The 18,083-nt window shown below is 41.4% G+C and overlaps 1 protein-coding gene across 4 annotated transcripts in view; it reads right to left on the reverse strand.

Moving 5' to 3' along the window:
* Window positions 1-1,476: 1,476 nt before the first annotated feature.
* MTUS1 (microtubule associated scaffold protein 1) overlaps window positions 1,477-18,083 on the reverse strand; it is a 113,077-nt gene continuing 96,470 nt past the window's right edge. For all 4 annotated transcript variants that reach the window (XM_032187037.1, XM_032187035.1, XM_032187034.1 and 1 more), the window contains 7 exons: window positions 10,919-11,133; window positions 10,299-10,404; window positions 9,267-9,340; window positions 9,066-9,161; window positions 5,979-6,095; window positions 4,877-4,974; window positions 1,477-4,006 (listed from right to left, as the gene is read on the reverse strand). In XM_032187037.1, the coding sequence (XP_032042928.1) occupies window positions 3,790-4,006; window positions 4,877-4,974; window positions 5,979-6,095; window positions 9,066-9,161; window positions 9,267-9,340; window positions 10,299-10,404; window positions 10,919-11,133 (923 nt within the window). In that variant the 3' untranslated portion in view covers window positions 1,477-3,789. The remainder of the gene's footprint in view (window positions 4,007-4,876; window positions 4,975-5,978; window positions 6,096-9,065; window positions 9,162-9,266; window positions 9,341-10,298; window positions 10,405-10,918; window positions 11,134-18,083) is intronic.

Consider the following 18,083-nt stretch of genomic DNA (forward strand, 5'->3'; position numbering starts at 1 on the left):
TATCATCAGAAACTATGAGAAAATGTCTTTATTTTACCATGTATTTTACCATAGCTCATATTTCCCCCAAAGCCTCATGGGCAGGCCTGATTCTTTCTACCTTGATGCAAATGCACATTTCCACGTGAATGAATAGTGACACAAGGCAAAAAAGTGATGCCTGGGAAATGAAATCTTAAGTGATCTGTCAACGTCATATGCCTAAACCTGCCACTATTGCTATTTCCCCACCCTAGTCATTGCTGGCTAAAGCAAAGCAGCAGCAGTATACTGCTGGTATTTTTCTTAAGATTAAGGGTTCAATTATTATTTCAACTTTCTGATGACTTTTTTTTTTTTTTTTTTTTTAAATTCCAGCACAACCTTAAGTTATTTCCTTGTTGTCAGGCAACTGCAGTTTTGAAGAGCAGTGGTTACTTGCTGTCTAGAAGGAATTTCCTGCATGCATCGCCTGATACCAGGTTACATGCAAGTATCCACGGTGTATGTCATGAGAAACCAGTCTTCAATTTGCATAAGGAAATGATTCAACTCAAATTTTACTGCAAGTATGGTGTAACTCAAAAAACACACACCTTTAGAGAGAAAAGTATTGCAGAGGCATGAAACATGGTATGGATAGCTTGATGACAACAGACTATTTGGTACAGTTACAAGTGTCATTGTGACTTCCTATGAAACTTATCATTAGAGATAGCTAAGGTGGAGTAGCCAAAGAAAAACACTCGTATAATTGCTCAGATAGTGCTAGACCTTTAGAATACATTAAGTAAGCAGGTTTCTAGCTTTTTATGAAAGAAAATTTGTGCTAAAGAAATCAGAAATATGTAAAAGTTACTGGACCCAAATAAAGCCTTTGCTAAGATACAGTATTAAAATTGAAGCTTGAAATGTTAATACTCAGTTAAATGGAGGTAAATATTGAAATGAACAGAATATTTAGTTTTCTGACCAACAAACAGTAAGCAGGTACTTACATGGTCTGATTTTGATATACAAGAGTTACCCATTTCTTAACAGCATTAAAAGTTCTACCTGCAAGCTGTATCATTAACTTACCCCTAGAGTTGACCTCCACAGTTTTGTATCGCTTACTGTGCCATACTTACTGCTCTGTACTGGTAGGCTGGAAAAGCTTTTCCCCTTCTCCATTACATGAAGGGGCAGACTGTATCTCCAAGCATCTGAATGTATGCTTCTTGAATGTTTTACCTGAGGCTCTGACATCCCAGCTAAGGTAAAGTTCTTAATGCTAGACATCTGTTTTTGTGACTTGACTTGTTAGATTGCTAAACTGTGTGGCTTTTCTTACAGCATCCTGAATAAATCCTGAATAAAGCAAGTATTTTTGTAAGAGGAATGCTTTAGGATGCCTTTACCAGGTATATACACATTGGCTCCGTAAATTAAGCCAAACATACTCAAGTACATGTATTTTATTATTGCATAATTCTGTGATGTTATCTACATTCTCTCTTTTTTTTTTTTTTTTGAAACAGCCACCTCAAACTGAATAACTAATAATCATAAGCAAGCTCTGTATAATTTCTGTTTACATCAGCATGACAGAGTGTAGTTAAAATTTTCTAAGGGTTAGGTGAACATTAATAACTTGTGCAGGGAAGCTTCATTATTGCTGTTCCGCTGTACTGAACAGGTGCTAAGAAATGTTAAGTATTTAAAAGAATGTTCCTTCTTAGATTAAAGATCATTTGACTAATAAAAGCAGGAAAAAAAGCCTTCAATCAGTACAAAAATTTATTTTTTAAGCATTAGACTCAAATACATATAATCAAATTTCTTTGACCATGACAAATAAGAATGTTCCAAGCTATACTTTAAGCCAAATTTTAGCCCACAGAGGATTTTCATACTTAAACTGTTTTCTAGGGGTTTCAAATTTAAGTGCTGACACCACTAACAGTGGCATGTACAGTGCTTTAAAGAGGGTTAAGAGAGCATAATGTTTCATAAAAATGGCACCCTTAATTTGTACATCATGTAAAATTAAGTAATAGCCACAAGCTTATTACATGTTTACTTAATGTGTGAGCACTGTTAACAGTCTTGTTTTTGTGTTTGTCATTACTAGCCAAGATTTTTCAAGTCTTGGGTAACATGGTTTGAAGTGGTTCTCCAGTTCGGTTCCCTAAACTCTTCCTATCCCCTTGATTCCTGTTGTCAAACTACTAGAAAACACAGGGAAACTCAGATGCGATTTACCATAACAGTTAACTGTAGAGCTTGTTAATAGCATTAGCTAAAACAAGTATTACAATGGTTCTGGAAGTGGCACTGTAAAACCCAGGCAGGCTACTGTAAGCACAGAGAGTTTTGTAACACTAATTTGAAGTGGAACCTGTGTTTAGTAGATACACTGCAGAGATCTTAAAACAGGTCTGACCAAGGGAGTAGCAAAGCTACGTGATTACCTTGTTTAAGCTGAAGCTCAGCATACAACATTTCCAGAAATGCTGACACCCTCAGCCTCCAGTTTCAGCAGGCAGGACAATTTTTTCACCTACTCTACAGAATCTCTTGTACAGGATCTTTTGCCAAAGGAACTGGCAAAACACTCGATATCCTGCAGTCTAAAACGGAAGGTATGGCAGAATTAGCAAGATAACTATTCACAGCTACCCCTTCCCCCTCTTCCACAGGGAAATTTAGCCAACCCCAATGAATGTTAATATAAATGCTAATGCTTGGAAAGCAAACATGTCACCAGATACATTGAAATTCACAGATAGCCTAAGATTCTTCTTGAGAACCAAGTTAAGCATGCACCTAACAATTATTGCATTTTTCTCTTTGGCTTTCAAATCGTGTTTTTCCTCAGCAATGGACGTGCTGTTTTGGGGAAGATAAGTGATTCCTTTTCCTCAGGTAAGATGATAGGTCTGGGCATCTAAACCTGCAACTGTACTAAGAACTTGTGACCTCTGGGGATACCCTGGTTCTAATTCGGATTATGACCCTGTAGACTTGAAAGCCAAAATCCACTGTAACCTGCAAAAAAAGAAGTCTCCTTGTAATTCATGGAGCTGTGCATGGATATTAGACCAAGAATCCATGCATAACATAGCTGCGATTCAATTTGTTCTTAAAGTTCATTCAGAACAGCACACACAGGTGGGCCAACACGCTAATGAGAGAATTGATAAAGCTTTTCACACCATTCTTGTACTGAACTGAAGCCAGAAAGACATAGGAAACTGACCTACAGTACTAGTGGCAGTTTCTCCTCGTTTCTGCGTGAGGGTACTCTTTGCTAAAAGCATGCATACTGACACCATTATTAAGGAAGTACATGTCAATGTATATAGTCTTCAGCTTTTATCCTTTATTACATACACAGCAAAGAAGGCAGCATTAGACACACGCACAGTGTGTTACATCCATTCCATCCACAGCACACACGCACGCACACACACAGCCTTTAAAAAAAGTGTCTGTGATAAGGAACATATTATAAAGGTTGTGATCTTTATCTCTAAGCCCCTGAGCTTCTTCTTATAGTTAGGTGAAAAGGCAACGAACAAGTCTTTTCTTGCTCCGTAAGTGCTTTGTGCAATGATGTCCATAGAGGTCATAATCAAGTCTTTTGGGGAGAAGCAACGTGAGCATCTTACTCCCATATTCTCAGTCTCTTACCGTCATTTTTGCACCAAAGTTTCCAGTTATGTTTAGTCGTCATCCTCAGCTAATATAGCTTTTGCTCCTGTGATTAAAGTTAGGATCAGTTCTGTAGATCACAAATGAAATGCAATCCCCTTTCTCTCAGAGATGTCATCTCGGTGATACCGTAGGACTAGAGAAGTTACCAGAATTTCGTGGGGACTGAAGAGGCACGGATGGAGAACTGGGAGACAGTTTCCTTGGGCTGCATAGGTCGCCGTTGTGCAACTTCCATAGAAGTTCTTCATTTTCCATTGACAGGCGCTTGTTTACTTTCGATTCTTTTTCTAGTGACTCCTGTAAAACAGCTTGCTCAGTAGAAAGTTGCCTGCGAAAGACAAATTTACATCAGAGAACGTAAGCGAAGTTAGGGGTTACAGTATTGAACTTAATTGTTAAAGGACAGTTTGAGCTTGCATAAAATCTTGCTTTGATTACAAGTAAATTACTTCCTTAAAGTGAGAACTAAAGAAGGATTTAGCATGTTTACAGCCTTGCTGGATTTAGCCTTGTAGCTTGCAAAAAACAGAAGAAAGTTCCAATAAGAAGCACTCCTAAAGGCCAGTGAAGATGGCCAGAAAAAGCACCTGAGAAGTGAGACTTGTCCTACTTACAGTGACCAATACTTACAAACAGCCCTACTGGAGCCTTTTGGTCCTGTTTCAGGCTCAACTCTACAAAGCAGCTGCATTTCTGTAGTTTCCTTCAACCTAAAAGGGTTTTCTCATCGATTAAAGTAGCAGTTTAAGTTAGGAGAACCTCAGACACATTTTATCCAGGTTAAATGTTGCTGTCATTGCTAACTAAAATGCACTGGGCTTTCCCCCTATCTAAGTTGGGCACAAATCACTCAGCTGAAATAGTTGCAAGTAAAGGCAGGATTAGCTTACAAGCCAGTAGTACTTGAAGAACCTGTAACAATCTATTGTAAGATGACATTTCTGAGTGGCTTTTTCTCCCTGAAACATTGCTTTGGAGAACTGAAGGGTGAGCCTTTACTTCCTTACAGTCTGTTTTTGCTTGGTTTTCTACATAAGAAAGCTCGTCTGTAAAGATAGAAGTGGGGAAGGGAGGAGCGTGTTCTACAGACAACTACAAAGAAATGGTCACTAATATTTGTACAGATTTCTCTTTCTTTTCATAGGAAGCCCTTCCCCAGGTTAATAAGAACATCTAAAACTCCCGAGATCTTTTTCACCTTGAAAGCTCCATGTGTTTGTCCATCCGAGCTTTTAATTCTTCATTTTCTTGCTGAACCTTCTTTAATTTATCCATTAGGATGGTGTTGTTTTCCACCTTAGAACAAAAGGTCACAGTTTAAACCAAAAGCCGTACGCGTATATTCAAGTTACTGACTTAACTATCACACAGCAGACATTCCTAGTCCCCAGGTTGCAGGCTTTGGTGCACGAAGCACAAAACCAGACAGTGACCGCAGAGCAATGCAACACTGACCGGCTACCGCGGCTGGATGTTCTGTAGGAGCCAGGTAGGCCTACTTGCCTTACTCTTGCGTAACGCTGGCATTTTGCCACTTGTGCTGATTAGATGCCAATAAAGAGGAACTGGCTAAGGTATATGCTGCTCCACGAGCAGATTCTAGTAACTTCCATGAGTTACAGGCAGCAGTTTTATAAGCTACTGCAGACTGAAGGCTGTCTAGAAATAACGTGCTAGAGTGACGAATCAAAGAGCTCCCCTACATAAACAACTCTCCCTGTTATTTCTGATTTTACCTCATTGCTGCAGGATGTTACCAAAAGTTAAGGAAAACAACCATTTAATAACTGGCTTATGTTCCAAGGGCTTCTCTGCTGTGGCAAACTTCTGTCAGAAGAGATGATGGTTTACAAGTAATTTTCTGGTAATTGGAGACCAGTGGTACTGGGCAGCACACGATGCTGTGCACCACTGAAAAACTGGCATGAACGTATTCCCTTGTACCCAAACCTCTTTCTATACTTCCTCATTAACATCTTGCCTAAGTAAATATTACAACAGTTTTCAAAGGCTCCGTCCAGGATAAGGACCCTGTCCTGCCACAAATTAGAGTTTATAGAACACAGCAGTTGCCTTAAGAGGTGGAAAGGCTACTTGGAGCATCTGGTAATTCCTGCCCCCTCTTTACAGCCCGATACAAATGGGATTGTACCTGCAGTGTCTCACATTATTATCGCATGTTTCCTTTTAAACAAACACAAAAATTGATCTTTGTGTGCAAGCCTGACTAGCCTGAAATCATTACCAGAAAGTAATGCAGGGGCACGGTCCAAAACTGGCAGACCCCAAGGGAAACTCACCAGTTTTTCCATCTTCATTAGCTTTATATCCTGCTGATGGAGTTTCTCATTCTTGATCTCCAGCACTGCTTTCAAACTTTCCAGCTCCTGTTCCAGATACATAATCTGCGGGTTTTTCTGAAAGATTTCCACAAAGTTTCCTTATTACCCTAAATTTCCTGAACAATCTATTTCTCTATTTAGACAGAGCAAGAAAATAAAAATTGTAATGACAGCTGTAATTTCTTTTTTTAAGTGAAATCAAGTCAGACAGGTTTGAACAAGAAAAAGATCCAGTACTGCTTTTTAATCTGATTTGGTTTGTCCTTCATTTTACATTAGCAGTTACAGTTTTTCTTAGCAGGTGTTCAGAAAATACATTTTGTACAGATACGAAAAATCCTTGCGAGTCAAGGGAAACCACTAAAGCTGTCACAGCCAAACTTGTTTTGCAGGAGTGCCGAAAGGCTCCCTCTAAGGCTAGGAGTTCCAAAATTTATTTCGTATTACTCATAACCCATCCCAAGAAGTAATTAGCATAAACATTCAAAGAGTTTTCAGGTGCTGAAGTAGTTCAAAAAGCGCACAGTTTACACAGCTATGAACTTGGCTGTAGCTGACTTTCACTGTTCTGTATCTGAAGGTAGCTAGCTCGTAAGAAGAAATTAAGTATTTTTTCTTTTACGTTATTACTGTTATATTACGGTATATTACACTGCTTTACATCTATGACTTATCTACAATATCGCAAGCCAGCACTTGGATTTTCAGGGGGGAGGGGGGGGATGGGGCAGAGCAGGGTCTGTTTTCTTCATGGATGTCTTCTCCAAAGTAAGGAGCCATTCCAACACTGCAGAGTAAAACATTCTTAACGTTTCAAAGGCAAAGTCACAAGCAAAAATACAGAAACAGAATAAGTCTCAGTCCCTTTCCAGGTATGAGTGGAAAACAAACAGAAGTTAATCAGTGATCAAGTGCGTTGTATAACTAAGTTTATCTTTAAAGCAAACAGAAGTTCTTTTAGCACATTTTGGTAAAATACTGATGTACCACATCGAGTAACAGTTTCATTGCCACATCAGAAAACCTAAGACTCATAGGGAGATGCTTGTAGTTCTGTGGGACGCAGCCCGCAGAGTGTGGCAGAGCAGGGGCTGTAAGGTACAGAGCCAGCACATTTTGCAGGTAACACAAAGGCCCAGTTGTCTATCTTCCATTCTGCTCCCTGTTTTAAAAGACTGTGGCATTTGTGATTCTTGTTCAATTTCTACTTTTGAACATAAGTCAGCGTGAGGGTATGCAGTACTGCCTCAGAGAAGAGGCAGACAATTTCAACGTAATTCCTCTCTTTTATGGCTTTGAATGGAACCTACAAGCTATGGAGAAAAACAAACCTGAAAAAATTAAGTGAATTTTGCTGTCCATTCATTGTATTTTTCCTTTCTGCCCAAAAGAGCCTTGAAACATCTTTAAAGTTACGTCTCAGCCACCACATCAGCTACTCATAGTACAACACAAAGCCAGGTAACAAGACTAAAGGCCCCAAGAAGATTTTAGCAAAAAAGATAGGAATATCAAGTTGATGCTATTTAAATAATAGTGGAAATACCTCTATCTTCAAAGGCTTAATGGGATTTCTGGCAGTGCAGCACGTGTGCTTACTGCAGAGCAATACACTGTGTCAAACCTTTATCTCTGTACAGAAGCCTCAAGCTTCTGAAGCGCCGTACACTGCCAGGATGCAACGCGTATTTGCAGCTGCGTAAAGGCACTTGACTATTGCTCCAAACTGAAATTACATCTGAGCATAGCTGTGGGATACAGTTCAAACTGCTAAGTGCAGTGTGCAACGTAACATGTTCTGTTTGCTATCACCTCTCCCACTCACAGCAACACTGATTGCAGATCCTTCTGGCTGCAGCTCTACCCTGCCACTAGGATAAGTAGCAAGAGAGGAAAAAAAAACTATATTAAATTTCAGTGAAAATTAGAGCAGCTTCTCCTAGGTAAGTCTGCACTTTTTACACACAAAGCAGATGTCTTGTTCTGGCTTTTTCCTCTCCCAAAGCTCTGTGAATGCCCAACAGATGGTTTTCCATCTGAAGGGCTCCCTGTAGCTGAACAGAGGTCACGTTACTGGGGTTCTGCTCTGCTCTCTTCTGACCGATCAGCTCTTCCTCCATCCCACTTTTCTTACCTTCTGGTCCCATCTCAGTATACTCTTTCCAAGTACATACCTGTCCCTCTATTTCAATTTCTGACTTGAATATTTGACCAAGTCTTAAAACAGGGAGTGTGCTGGAAGACAATTCTCCAATTAAGGAGCTGAAGCATACAAATCAGCTATGGCCAACCCCCCTATAATTAACGCTATCCCGTCATGTAAAACACAGATGAATTACACTTGCACGTGCCCTGCTTTCCAGGAAAACAACGCAGACTGCCCATGTAAAGTAGCAAAACTGACAAGATCTGGGAAGTGCCAGTAACAACGCATCCTAAATACTTTTTTAAGCATAGAATTTCTCTTCATGTAGTACTGTAGCAGTACTATAGGTCACACTAGAAAGACGAGCATGTTTATATCTAGCCATTCCCAGTGCTTGAAAGGCTCCTCTCAGAGCACATTTCTAATCCCAGGAGCATCACAGATGACAGCAGCCTTCAGAGGAAAAGCAAGATGGAACGAAAGTTTATCTAAAAGGTACATCAGCAACAAGTATGAATCAAATTCATTCAAGACTCAAGTACACGAAGAGAGGTTTGTTGTAGTGGCACAAGACAGCCCACGCCCTGATCATGGTACTGGCAGAACATTTAGCGACTGACTAGCAGCAAGCTGTGATACACCTTTGGCATACAGTGAGGTCTTTAACTTAGGCAATAACTTACACATTCTACAGATTTATATATTTATAATGGTAAGGTTAATAAACAATACTGTAGCTCTTGACAAAAACTTCTGGTAGGCGATCCATTTAGATAAAATATCAGTAAGTATCAGAGCTCTATCAGATTTCATTGCAAACCTTTCATATTATGCAATAAAATAAACCCAGGCTTACGAGATCTGCCCCGTCTGCTTTACTTTTGAAGATCTGAACTTACAAGATTGGCTTTTTCTTTGGCTATTTGTTTTTGCTCTTCTAATTTCAGCTTCTCACTCAGAGATTCGTTTTCACATTTTAATTCATCAATTTTTTTCTGAAATGAAAAGATGGGCATAGTTAGGCCAAAAATTCACTGCTCATCCCCAAAATGCGTTCTGTAAGTTTTAGACTGTTGCAACAATGCAAACCTTTAACATACCTCAAGCAATTCTTGCTTTTCTTTAAAGGACTCTTCAAGTGACTTCCTTTCAGATTCATGGGCATTCTTGAGCTCTGCAACAAATTATTTTTTGCAGATTTTTAACACCACATCCAAAATGAAAACTCTTTTTGGAAAGAAAAAGCACAAAAAGCCAAAACAGGTAATGCACACGTGCATACTCAGTGACAACACAGAAAGCTCCTTTATCACAAACTGCTCCAAAGCCTATACAAAGCATCAGATTTATTTACTGCTGCTTCAGCTTTGTTGGTTGTCCCTTGGCATACACATGTCATTAGCTGACGAGTCAAGTTTGAAAGCGTTCATCTACACGCAACAGAAGGATGAATTGAACACAAGATCCACATCTGACAAAAGCTGAGTTTCTGAAGGGAAATGCAACAACAACAACAAAAAAAATGTCCTCCAGGAGCTTATAGGAAATGATTACCTTTCCTACTCTGGAAATATCAACCAGAAGAGCTAGTTCTTCAATTGCAGAGGAAGTGTCACCAATTTTAAGGAGGTGAAAGGATCGCTGGAAATATGGCTGCCAAGTGGAGTTGGAAGGAGGATGGAAATCACCACCTCTTAAATCAATTAGATGCAATACTATTTTTGAGAAATGTTCCCATATCAATCTGGACACTACACCACCCTATTTATCCTTCATGTCAATTTTGAGGTGCTCCATACAGAAACAGGGAGGGTGGGCGGGAGAGCAATTACTCATTACCTTGACATTTTGAGGGCAGATTACACCTTAGACACATCTTTTACTGAAATAAAAAGTCATCTCCGCTCAGGAGCAGTTTTGGAAGTTTCCTTCAACTATAACTGGATTGTGGTTATGTCAGTGTGTAAAATGGGACTTGTTCAGTAGGAAAAGGAGGAATTCAGCCAGCATTTGTAAAGACAGCTGACCAGCAAGAACAACGAAACGTCCTTATTCAGGTTTGATGTGTTTTAGGGATTTTTGTCTGTGACTAGCAGCACTGTAACGCAGGTACTTGAACACAAAACACTTGCCTGAAAAAGAGGATTCGTATTCCTTTTTCAGTTCCTCTACTTTTTCTGAGTGGCTGTTTTCAAGTTCCAGCTTAAAGTTTTCATGTGTGATATTTAAATTGTCCACCTGCAATATGACAAGATGAATGCTTCCCCTTAGTGTGCAAACTTAACCCTTGTTTAAAGTGTTGTTCCAGTGGCCTTAGGCCATGTGTAAGTCTACTTAACATATAGTCACAGGAGAAGCTAAGCCACATACAACACTTAATAGATGAGAACAAAACCTTACAGTTCACTGATACCAACAGAAGGATGTGTGCACATCACACACATGGAGTTGCTGCAAAGCAAATTCATGAGCCAGGTGGGGTTTTATAAATCTTAAAGCTCAAGCTGCCTCAAACAGCCAGAAGAGGTCCAGAAGTAATTGAAGCGTGCAGCACACTACCAATTTCTAACATGTTTAAACACAAGCTTACGATCTGGACAGCTTAATGCAGTAACATTTTTTTAATTGCAGTGAAGTGGAGTTTCACACTAGACAAAACACCTTCAAAAATAGCTAAAATTGGGATTCCCTGAAGACTCATTTATAGCATAAAACAATTACTAGAGAATATTCCTACTTAAATGTCACAGACCTGCTCCTGGAGTTGCGCTTTGTACTTCTCAGCTTCTTCGATGCAGATACTTTGGAGCTTCTCGCATTCTGCAGTATAAAACTGTTTAAGCCTCTCCTCCAGTTCAGCTAAATCACTGTGATGTTGCTCATTTAATTTCTGCAGAAATCCTTCATAAGCAACCTGCAGTTCATTCCTGTCTCTCTCCAATTTCTCACAAGCTGCAGAAGTGGTTACTGAGGATGTCAAAAGAAAAAAGAAGTTACTTGATCAAGTTCAACGCTAATTTCATAGTTTCTCGTTACAGGTATTAAAGATAGGGAACACTGCACAGCAATAGGGTTATACAAATATCATTTATCCATGAGACGAGTGCCACCTCCAAGGACACGTGAAAAAACCTTCATAAAATACCAAATACACCATTCTGTATGTTGAGAATTAATTGAATCTAGTTAAATCAGGAGCCCACACAGAAAGCACAGCTGTGACAGCTTGTCATGATGTAGGAGAATGAATGTCTCACTAAAGATACTGGAGTGCTCTAATGAAAAAAAATTAATTGGATTTGCTACTTCACCTAATTTGATCCCATTTCGGGAGCGTATTTTTCAGAGTGCTTCACTTTTTGATATATAAACCACTTAGCTGAGATTAAAAGCGTTAGTATCCTGAAGGCCACCCATTCAGCACGCTGATCACGCTCAGCACTGCAGCCTGCCACGGACTGCCCTATGCAGCGCGGCACAGCACCAGCAGTCTGAGACACGCTACCAACATGCACAGACCTGAGGTATTTAAATACAAGATACGGAGTAGCTTCAGAAATCCAACACCAAGATGCTGGGCCGCTCTCCTCACACCTGTATTAATACAGGTAAGTTGAGAGGACTGCCTCAGTTTGTCTCTCTGTGGTTACACAGCTGATTAAAAGGCAAAATAGAAACTAGTAACTTGTACTTCTGAGTGTGAAATTCAGCATTCACACCTCCACCCAGAAGAATAGAAAGAACCATTTTCCCATTTTCTCCTTCTAATACAAGTGGAGCAAGCACCTTATGAAGCCAAAGGCTGGAAGCAAAGTGGAGCAGAACCCCTAACAGAAGGGCATGGTCACTGACCTTCAGCAGCACTGCTGCTGTGCAGACTTCACTGCTTTGGTTTTCAATACATAGATCAGTCAGATGAGTGTCTACTTAAGAGAAACAATCAACTTGAATGTCAATGTGATGTTGAATGAAATACAGGGCAAGCCATGCGTACACACACGTTATAGCAGCTTGGCACACTGCCCAAACGGTACAAATAGAAACTCCCTATAAAAGCATTGGAAGATCTGTATTTTTTGTAGAGGCATTGCAGGAAATTCTTATCATAGCTTTGTTTGAGCCTTAAGATATGTGAATTGCAGTATCTTCAAGGACTGACTCCCGGATTAGTCCTGGCCTCAGCTGTCATGGAAGCAAGCAGTCTCCCCAAGTAGAGTGCCTGAAGTTAGACACGTGTCAGGTCCCCCCCTCTGCTCATCAAGAGCGAGAGAGTAAGTGACTGATACTGGTACTCTCGTCTAAGGAGAAGGTAATGAAGTCTTGGCCCTACTGCAATCACCCTGAACATCACTTGAACAAGGAAGTTTAACAGCGGGCTGTGCTGCATGGAGACCAATTTGCAAATAGATCTATGTGAATTAGTGGTGTTTTTTTGTTGGTGGTGGTTTGGGGCTTATTTTTCAATAAAGAGCAGGCTTAGCTTTGTGCTAGTTCTGTTTGAAAGGCCTGCTGATCAGGACAGTTGCACACCAGGCTGTTCATCCTGTGACTGGCCATGATGCGACTAAAGGCCAAACAGAAATACACGGCAGCACTCTCTGCAACTGAAGCCGATTTCACAGCTTTCCAGACCACCACAAAGTAAGATTTTTATTTCCCCATCTTAATTCCTTCCATGAACTACTGTTATGATTCCTCTGGGAAAAAAAAAAAAAAGTTATATATATATATATATATATATATATATATATATATATATATATATATATATAAATAGCATTTGCACTTCTATCAATCACATCAGTATAGCTATTGAATGCGTATGCTCTGCATTTGGGGGAAAAGGAAGCACGATAGGCAGGGGACATGGCTATATAATGCAAAGAAACGGGCAGAGAGCCAAATGGAGGCATTAGACAACCTGCAGACCGTGCAGAACTGATCTGACCATTTACCGCAGAGCAACAGGAGTATAGCCGAGAGGCAGCAAGCAGCTCACGTGCCTCATTTAAAATAATTGTAGCAAAATGCTTCAAGAGAACCACTTCCTCTAAAACCAGCGGGGGAAGCAGCAGTCATCCAATTCGTATTTGTAAGGGCAGAGCCATCCATTTGCCTCTACGTTTGAGCTAAAAGAATTTGCTGCCTGGCCCTGTGTTGTCTTTAAATGTCAGCGTACAGAACTTCAGATGATGCAAAACACCTCAGAAAAAAGTCCAAGAGCAAACCACACCTTTGTCAAAGAGAGTAGCCACAGCAGTTCTCGCTCAGCCAGTTTGCAGTTCAGATTTACGAGAAGACGAGTGTTACAAGGGCAAACAAAAACTAACTTTTAAAACCTGCACTGGCAGCTGAAAGTCGCATTACCTTGAAGGCGATGTCTGGCCTCCACAAAGCTGGAAGCTGCCCTGCGTCCTCACAGAGTGCTCCTCTGACCCGAATCCTTGCCATCCAAGCAAGGAGCAGGACCACCACACAAGAAGAGAGCTCCCAGTATCACAGTGGGGCAAGAAATTGTGCGTGCCATGTTTCAGCAAAAGCTCTGACTGAAGAATTTATTTCAAACTATGCGAAGTCCTGTATGCCAAAGTGGTTTGTCCCCACACTCAGAATTCAAGTGTCAGCAGCAAGTATTTTTCACAGCCTATCCATTCCCACGCTGAATAATATAATTAATGACATTGCCTTGTTTTAAGAAAGAGATACAAAAACTGCAGCTAATCCCTTGGTCTGGCTACTCATCCACAACAGGGGAACGCTGCAAAACTCCTGACTGACCAAGGTTGATGACTACTCAAGAGTAATCTGCAACTGGAGCGTGTGCTCTTCCAGTAGTGCATAAAATCTCTATTTCAGCTTCTTTCCCACTTCAGAGACAGCTGAAGTGCATGCTTTGGAGTTTTTATACATGACTATTGTGCTTCCTCTGCCTCCTTGAAGCACTTCCCTCCACAACTCCACATCTTTATTATGCCACTCATTAAGAAGACCACAGACTGAGCTGAAGAAACAACAGGAGACAAATGGTCGCATGACATTTGGAAGAAAAATCAGATGAAATAGTGCACTACCCATCCACCCATTACATTTGCTTAATCACATCTCTAACACTAAATAGTTTTAAGCTGTCAGGCTGCTTGTAGAATATATAGAATGGTGGACTTGGCAGCCAGAAGCAAGATCTGCTTCATTACTGAAATAGAAAATCTGTTCATATTGTTACCCACTTGTTATCCCAGCCAGCCTGGTATTATTACAACACAGAGCAAGATTAATCCATGTTTTAATGCTCAACACCTGTTTATTACCCATGAAGAGCCGTGTTCTTTTGGGTGGAACCACTACCTCCAGCAATCACAGGAAGCTCCTGACATTTGGTAACAGCCAAATGTCTTCATTCAGAAGCATTTTCGACATGTAAAATTAACATCCATACGTAGCTGTTAACAGCGGCCGCTTCCATCTCACAAATTTAACTGCAGAGCTTTCTGTGTGCCAGCAACATCAGCCACCACCTAGAAACAGAGGCGTGGAGAACCAGGCACCGGCAGCTCCCTCCAAGAGCACAAACCACGGCAGCTCCCAACAGCACCAACCGTAGCCCCAGGTGAAGGAGAGGGCTCCAGAAGTTGCCCTGTTTCGTAGAAACCCCAAGAAGTGTACTGCACGTTCCCAGGAAAAGCAGCCAAGGGATAACAAGGGATAAGCCCTTACAAATGTGTAATATCTCCTCTTTTCTAAATTTAGTTTGGTTTTACTCTAATTATATAACAATTCATTGTAACTAAACCAATCCAGTCCTTACGGCTCAAATGCTTACATAAAAACATTGCTGCTCAGCTTACTCTCCTCCTAAAAGCCACCACAGCCATAGCTCAGAGAAGAGAAAACATGTTGTTGTTTTTTTGGAATCCTAAATTGAATTACTTTGAAGCAAAAGTTATCTTCATAAAGTTGTCTAAGTCACTCACTGGCCTAGTTATGATTTATGAAATGGAAACCCATTAGACTGTCTGACATTTCAAAACAGAGGTCACTAGTTCAGTAAACGGGCAGCATTTTAATAGGTATGGGGGATGTGAAGAGCCGGTAAGTGCCAGAAAGCATCAAGTATTTAGCACGGTGTTTGTTATGCCACAGCGCATAACGTTTTATTGCTCCAACTTCATCTTTCACGTAGGAATATTTATGAATACCTTCCATTGACCAGTGAGTCTACTGCAGGAACACAAGCTCATTTCCTTCCCTACAGATTTTTTGTTGTTATTACCCAATAATTAGGTCACATTTCTGGCAGATTCAATATTGGTAATCCTTCTACCCAAGCGTGCTTTCTGTTCATGACCACATTTCTCTCGGCGTTACTTCTGTAACGAGACTAACAACACGTGGTGCCACAGTCTTGTTTCTTGGGCAAGGTGAAACGAGGCAGGTAAACCAAAAGCATGCTTTGAGCTATGTTTAAGTGGGTTTGGTTGAATACATATATGAAACACTCAGGTGTCTGCCAGGAAAAAGTTCCTATCCTACAATACTGCAGATGCTAAGAGTATCAGCAGGCAGGGAAAAGCATGGGAAGCCAGGTTCCCTCCCCCAGGTAGCTGATGGAAACGTCTAGCTGCTGTTACCTACTCTCAAGAATTACCATAACCTGAAAACCAAATCATACCCACTCCATCTGTCAGTAAAAAACAACAGCCTTTTTGTCCCAACCTCCAAAGTGCACTTTAAAGGTCATTTATTAATAATAATAATAATAAAAAAAAAACAGCAGCAGAAAGGGATTTCTGAAGAAAATACTGTTTACCAATGGCAGTACGGAGGGGTTAGATGTCTGGCTGTCGAGGATGCGGGCAGGTCTCTCCTGCCCCCTGACAAAGGCTCCTGCATTGCAGTTTTCAAAGGGCCAACACGTCGGCTGAGTCAGCTCTGCAGCAGCTGGTGCATAGCAGCACCGGCCTGGATCGTGTCCAGCAGGGCTCCAAAGTGACTCCAAAACAATTGGAAGCACAATTAATGTTGGGGAGTAGTTTTGTACCTCTGAGGAAACGCAACTCTTACGATTTCTACTTATGTAATTAAACGGGTAACTAGAAATAATTTACATGTTAGCCTGTATCTTAATAAGGAGAGAAACAGGTGGCAAACAGCACTTGTATCTGCCCTGGGATCCCAGGACCAAGGCGTTTACATTCAAGCCACCAAGTTCAGTCTTTGAGGCTGGAGGTTTTAAGGAAAGCCATGGCTGGGAATGAAAGTGACCTCCTTGGAAAAGCCTGTCCCCAAATACATCATCACCGCTAATCCTCGCATGTGTTTCCAGCTACTGAAAGCAGAAAGCAGACAGCGTCTGGTACATGTCCTCTGCACGAGGCTTGGTGACACGGTGGCTATCAAAGTGAAAGTCTGGGACTGCACTGCATATCTAAACCAGTCCCCCACCCCAAAACGTTTGCACGCAGTCATTAAACAGGAACGTATTTGGGTAGAAAGGGGATTGCAGCATAACCCAGCAAAACGGACAGTTTGATAGCAAGCCAATTTGGTTTTGCAAGGTAAATAAAGGAGCTTGGGAGCATATGCAATTAAACTTCAAAGGCAGAAACTGAGGACTCAAACCTGCAAGGTGCACGCTGCAGATTTCATGCTCCTCTCGAATTTGGCAACATTCAGCGCACAGACTATGCCAAGCTGGACACACCTGGTTCCTCTTCCTAGACCGCTCGTTCCCAAACTGCGAAACAACATGCCTTAAAAACACGTCAGCCTGGGACTGCATGAGGCAGGGTGTCCATACAGCCCAAAGAAGACTGAAACTGAAGTTAACTGTCTAACCAGCCTGTGCCTAAATAATGCTATGAACCCAAATCTCTCAATCCTTACCTCAAAACAACCCATGGGAATCTTAAATGCAGCTCTACCCATTTAGCAGGGGAAGCAGAGCTGATTAGCAGGTGTGCATTTAACAGCTATTTTCAGCTAAAGCTAACATTACAAGAATGTATTTCCTAAACCTGGTCAACAAGTGAGGCCTGGCTGGCTTTATTTTAAGCAAATCTTTAAAAGCCAGATGGAATTGCAGACCTGCCACTGCAGACCTGTGCTGAGAAGCACAGGCAGGCCGGGTGCGTGACGTGGCTATGCCAGAGGAGTTGCGTGAAGATAAATGTTTCCCTGAAATCACAGGGAAAATTGGGAAACTGTGCAAAGGGAAGCCAGCCTGAGGGAGCGTCACCTCAGCCAGGGCTCAGCCAGCACCCGATATAATATGCAATATACACATACAAACAATATACGTATATAAAATTTATATATATAAGTCCATGTTATCTTCACAACACAACTCTGTAGTTCATCCAAGAAGTTTCCTCACTATGAGTTGAGTTCTGCTTTTGTCACTGTGGGGTGACAGAGTGCTGGCTGCTGCAGGACGCAGCCCTCTGCCCTTCCCTTGCCCCGGCCCAGCTCCTCCAGCCCGGCTGCTTGGAAGCCCCCAGCCTTCAGCAGGCTCCAGGCAGGCACTGGCACAAGGACACGAGGCCAGGGGGACCCAAGGCTCTTTCAAAAGCAGCTCCTACAGTGCAACCCGGACACTTCATCAGCAGAAAGGTTAAAGGTTGCAGCATGGGAGAGGCCGCTGAGCACTAAGCTCTAGAAAAGCCCCAGCTTTCTAGTGTTGAACTTTCAGGAAAGAAATCTTGACACGTTTCTGTGGTGTGTTTGGTACCTTTGGCACTCTCTTGCATCTACCCATGCTGCAAGGCTCTTGCTGCTTGTGCTGCTCACACACCACAAATTCACACAACACCAAGTAAAGCTCCCAGAAAGCTGCATTTTGCAATAAGCTCTCAACTGGACACCAGTAACAGTGACAAGGAGAAGCTGTGCTCTGCTGGTTCAGCTGGGGGTAGCCCCTT

This window comes from Aythya fuligula, chromosome 4 (genome assembly GCF_009819795.1).
Source record: "Aythya fuligula isolate bAytFul2 chromosome 4, bAytFul2.pri, whole genome shotgun sequence".
Lineage (NCBI taxonomy): Eukaryota > Metazoa > Chordata > Aves > Anseriformes > Anatidae > Aythya > Aythya fuligula.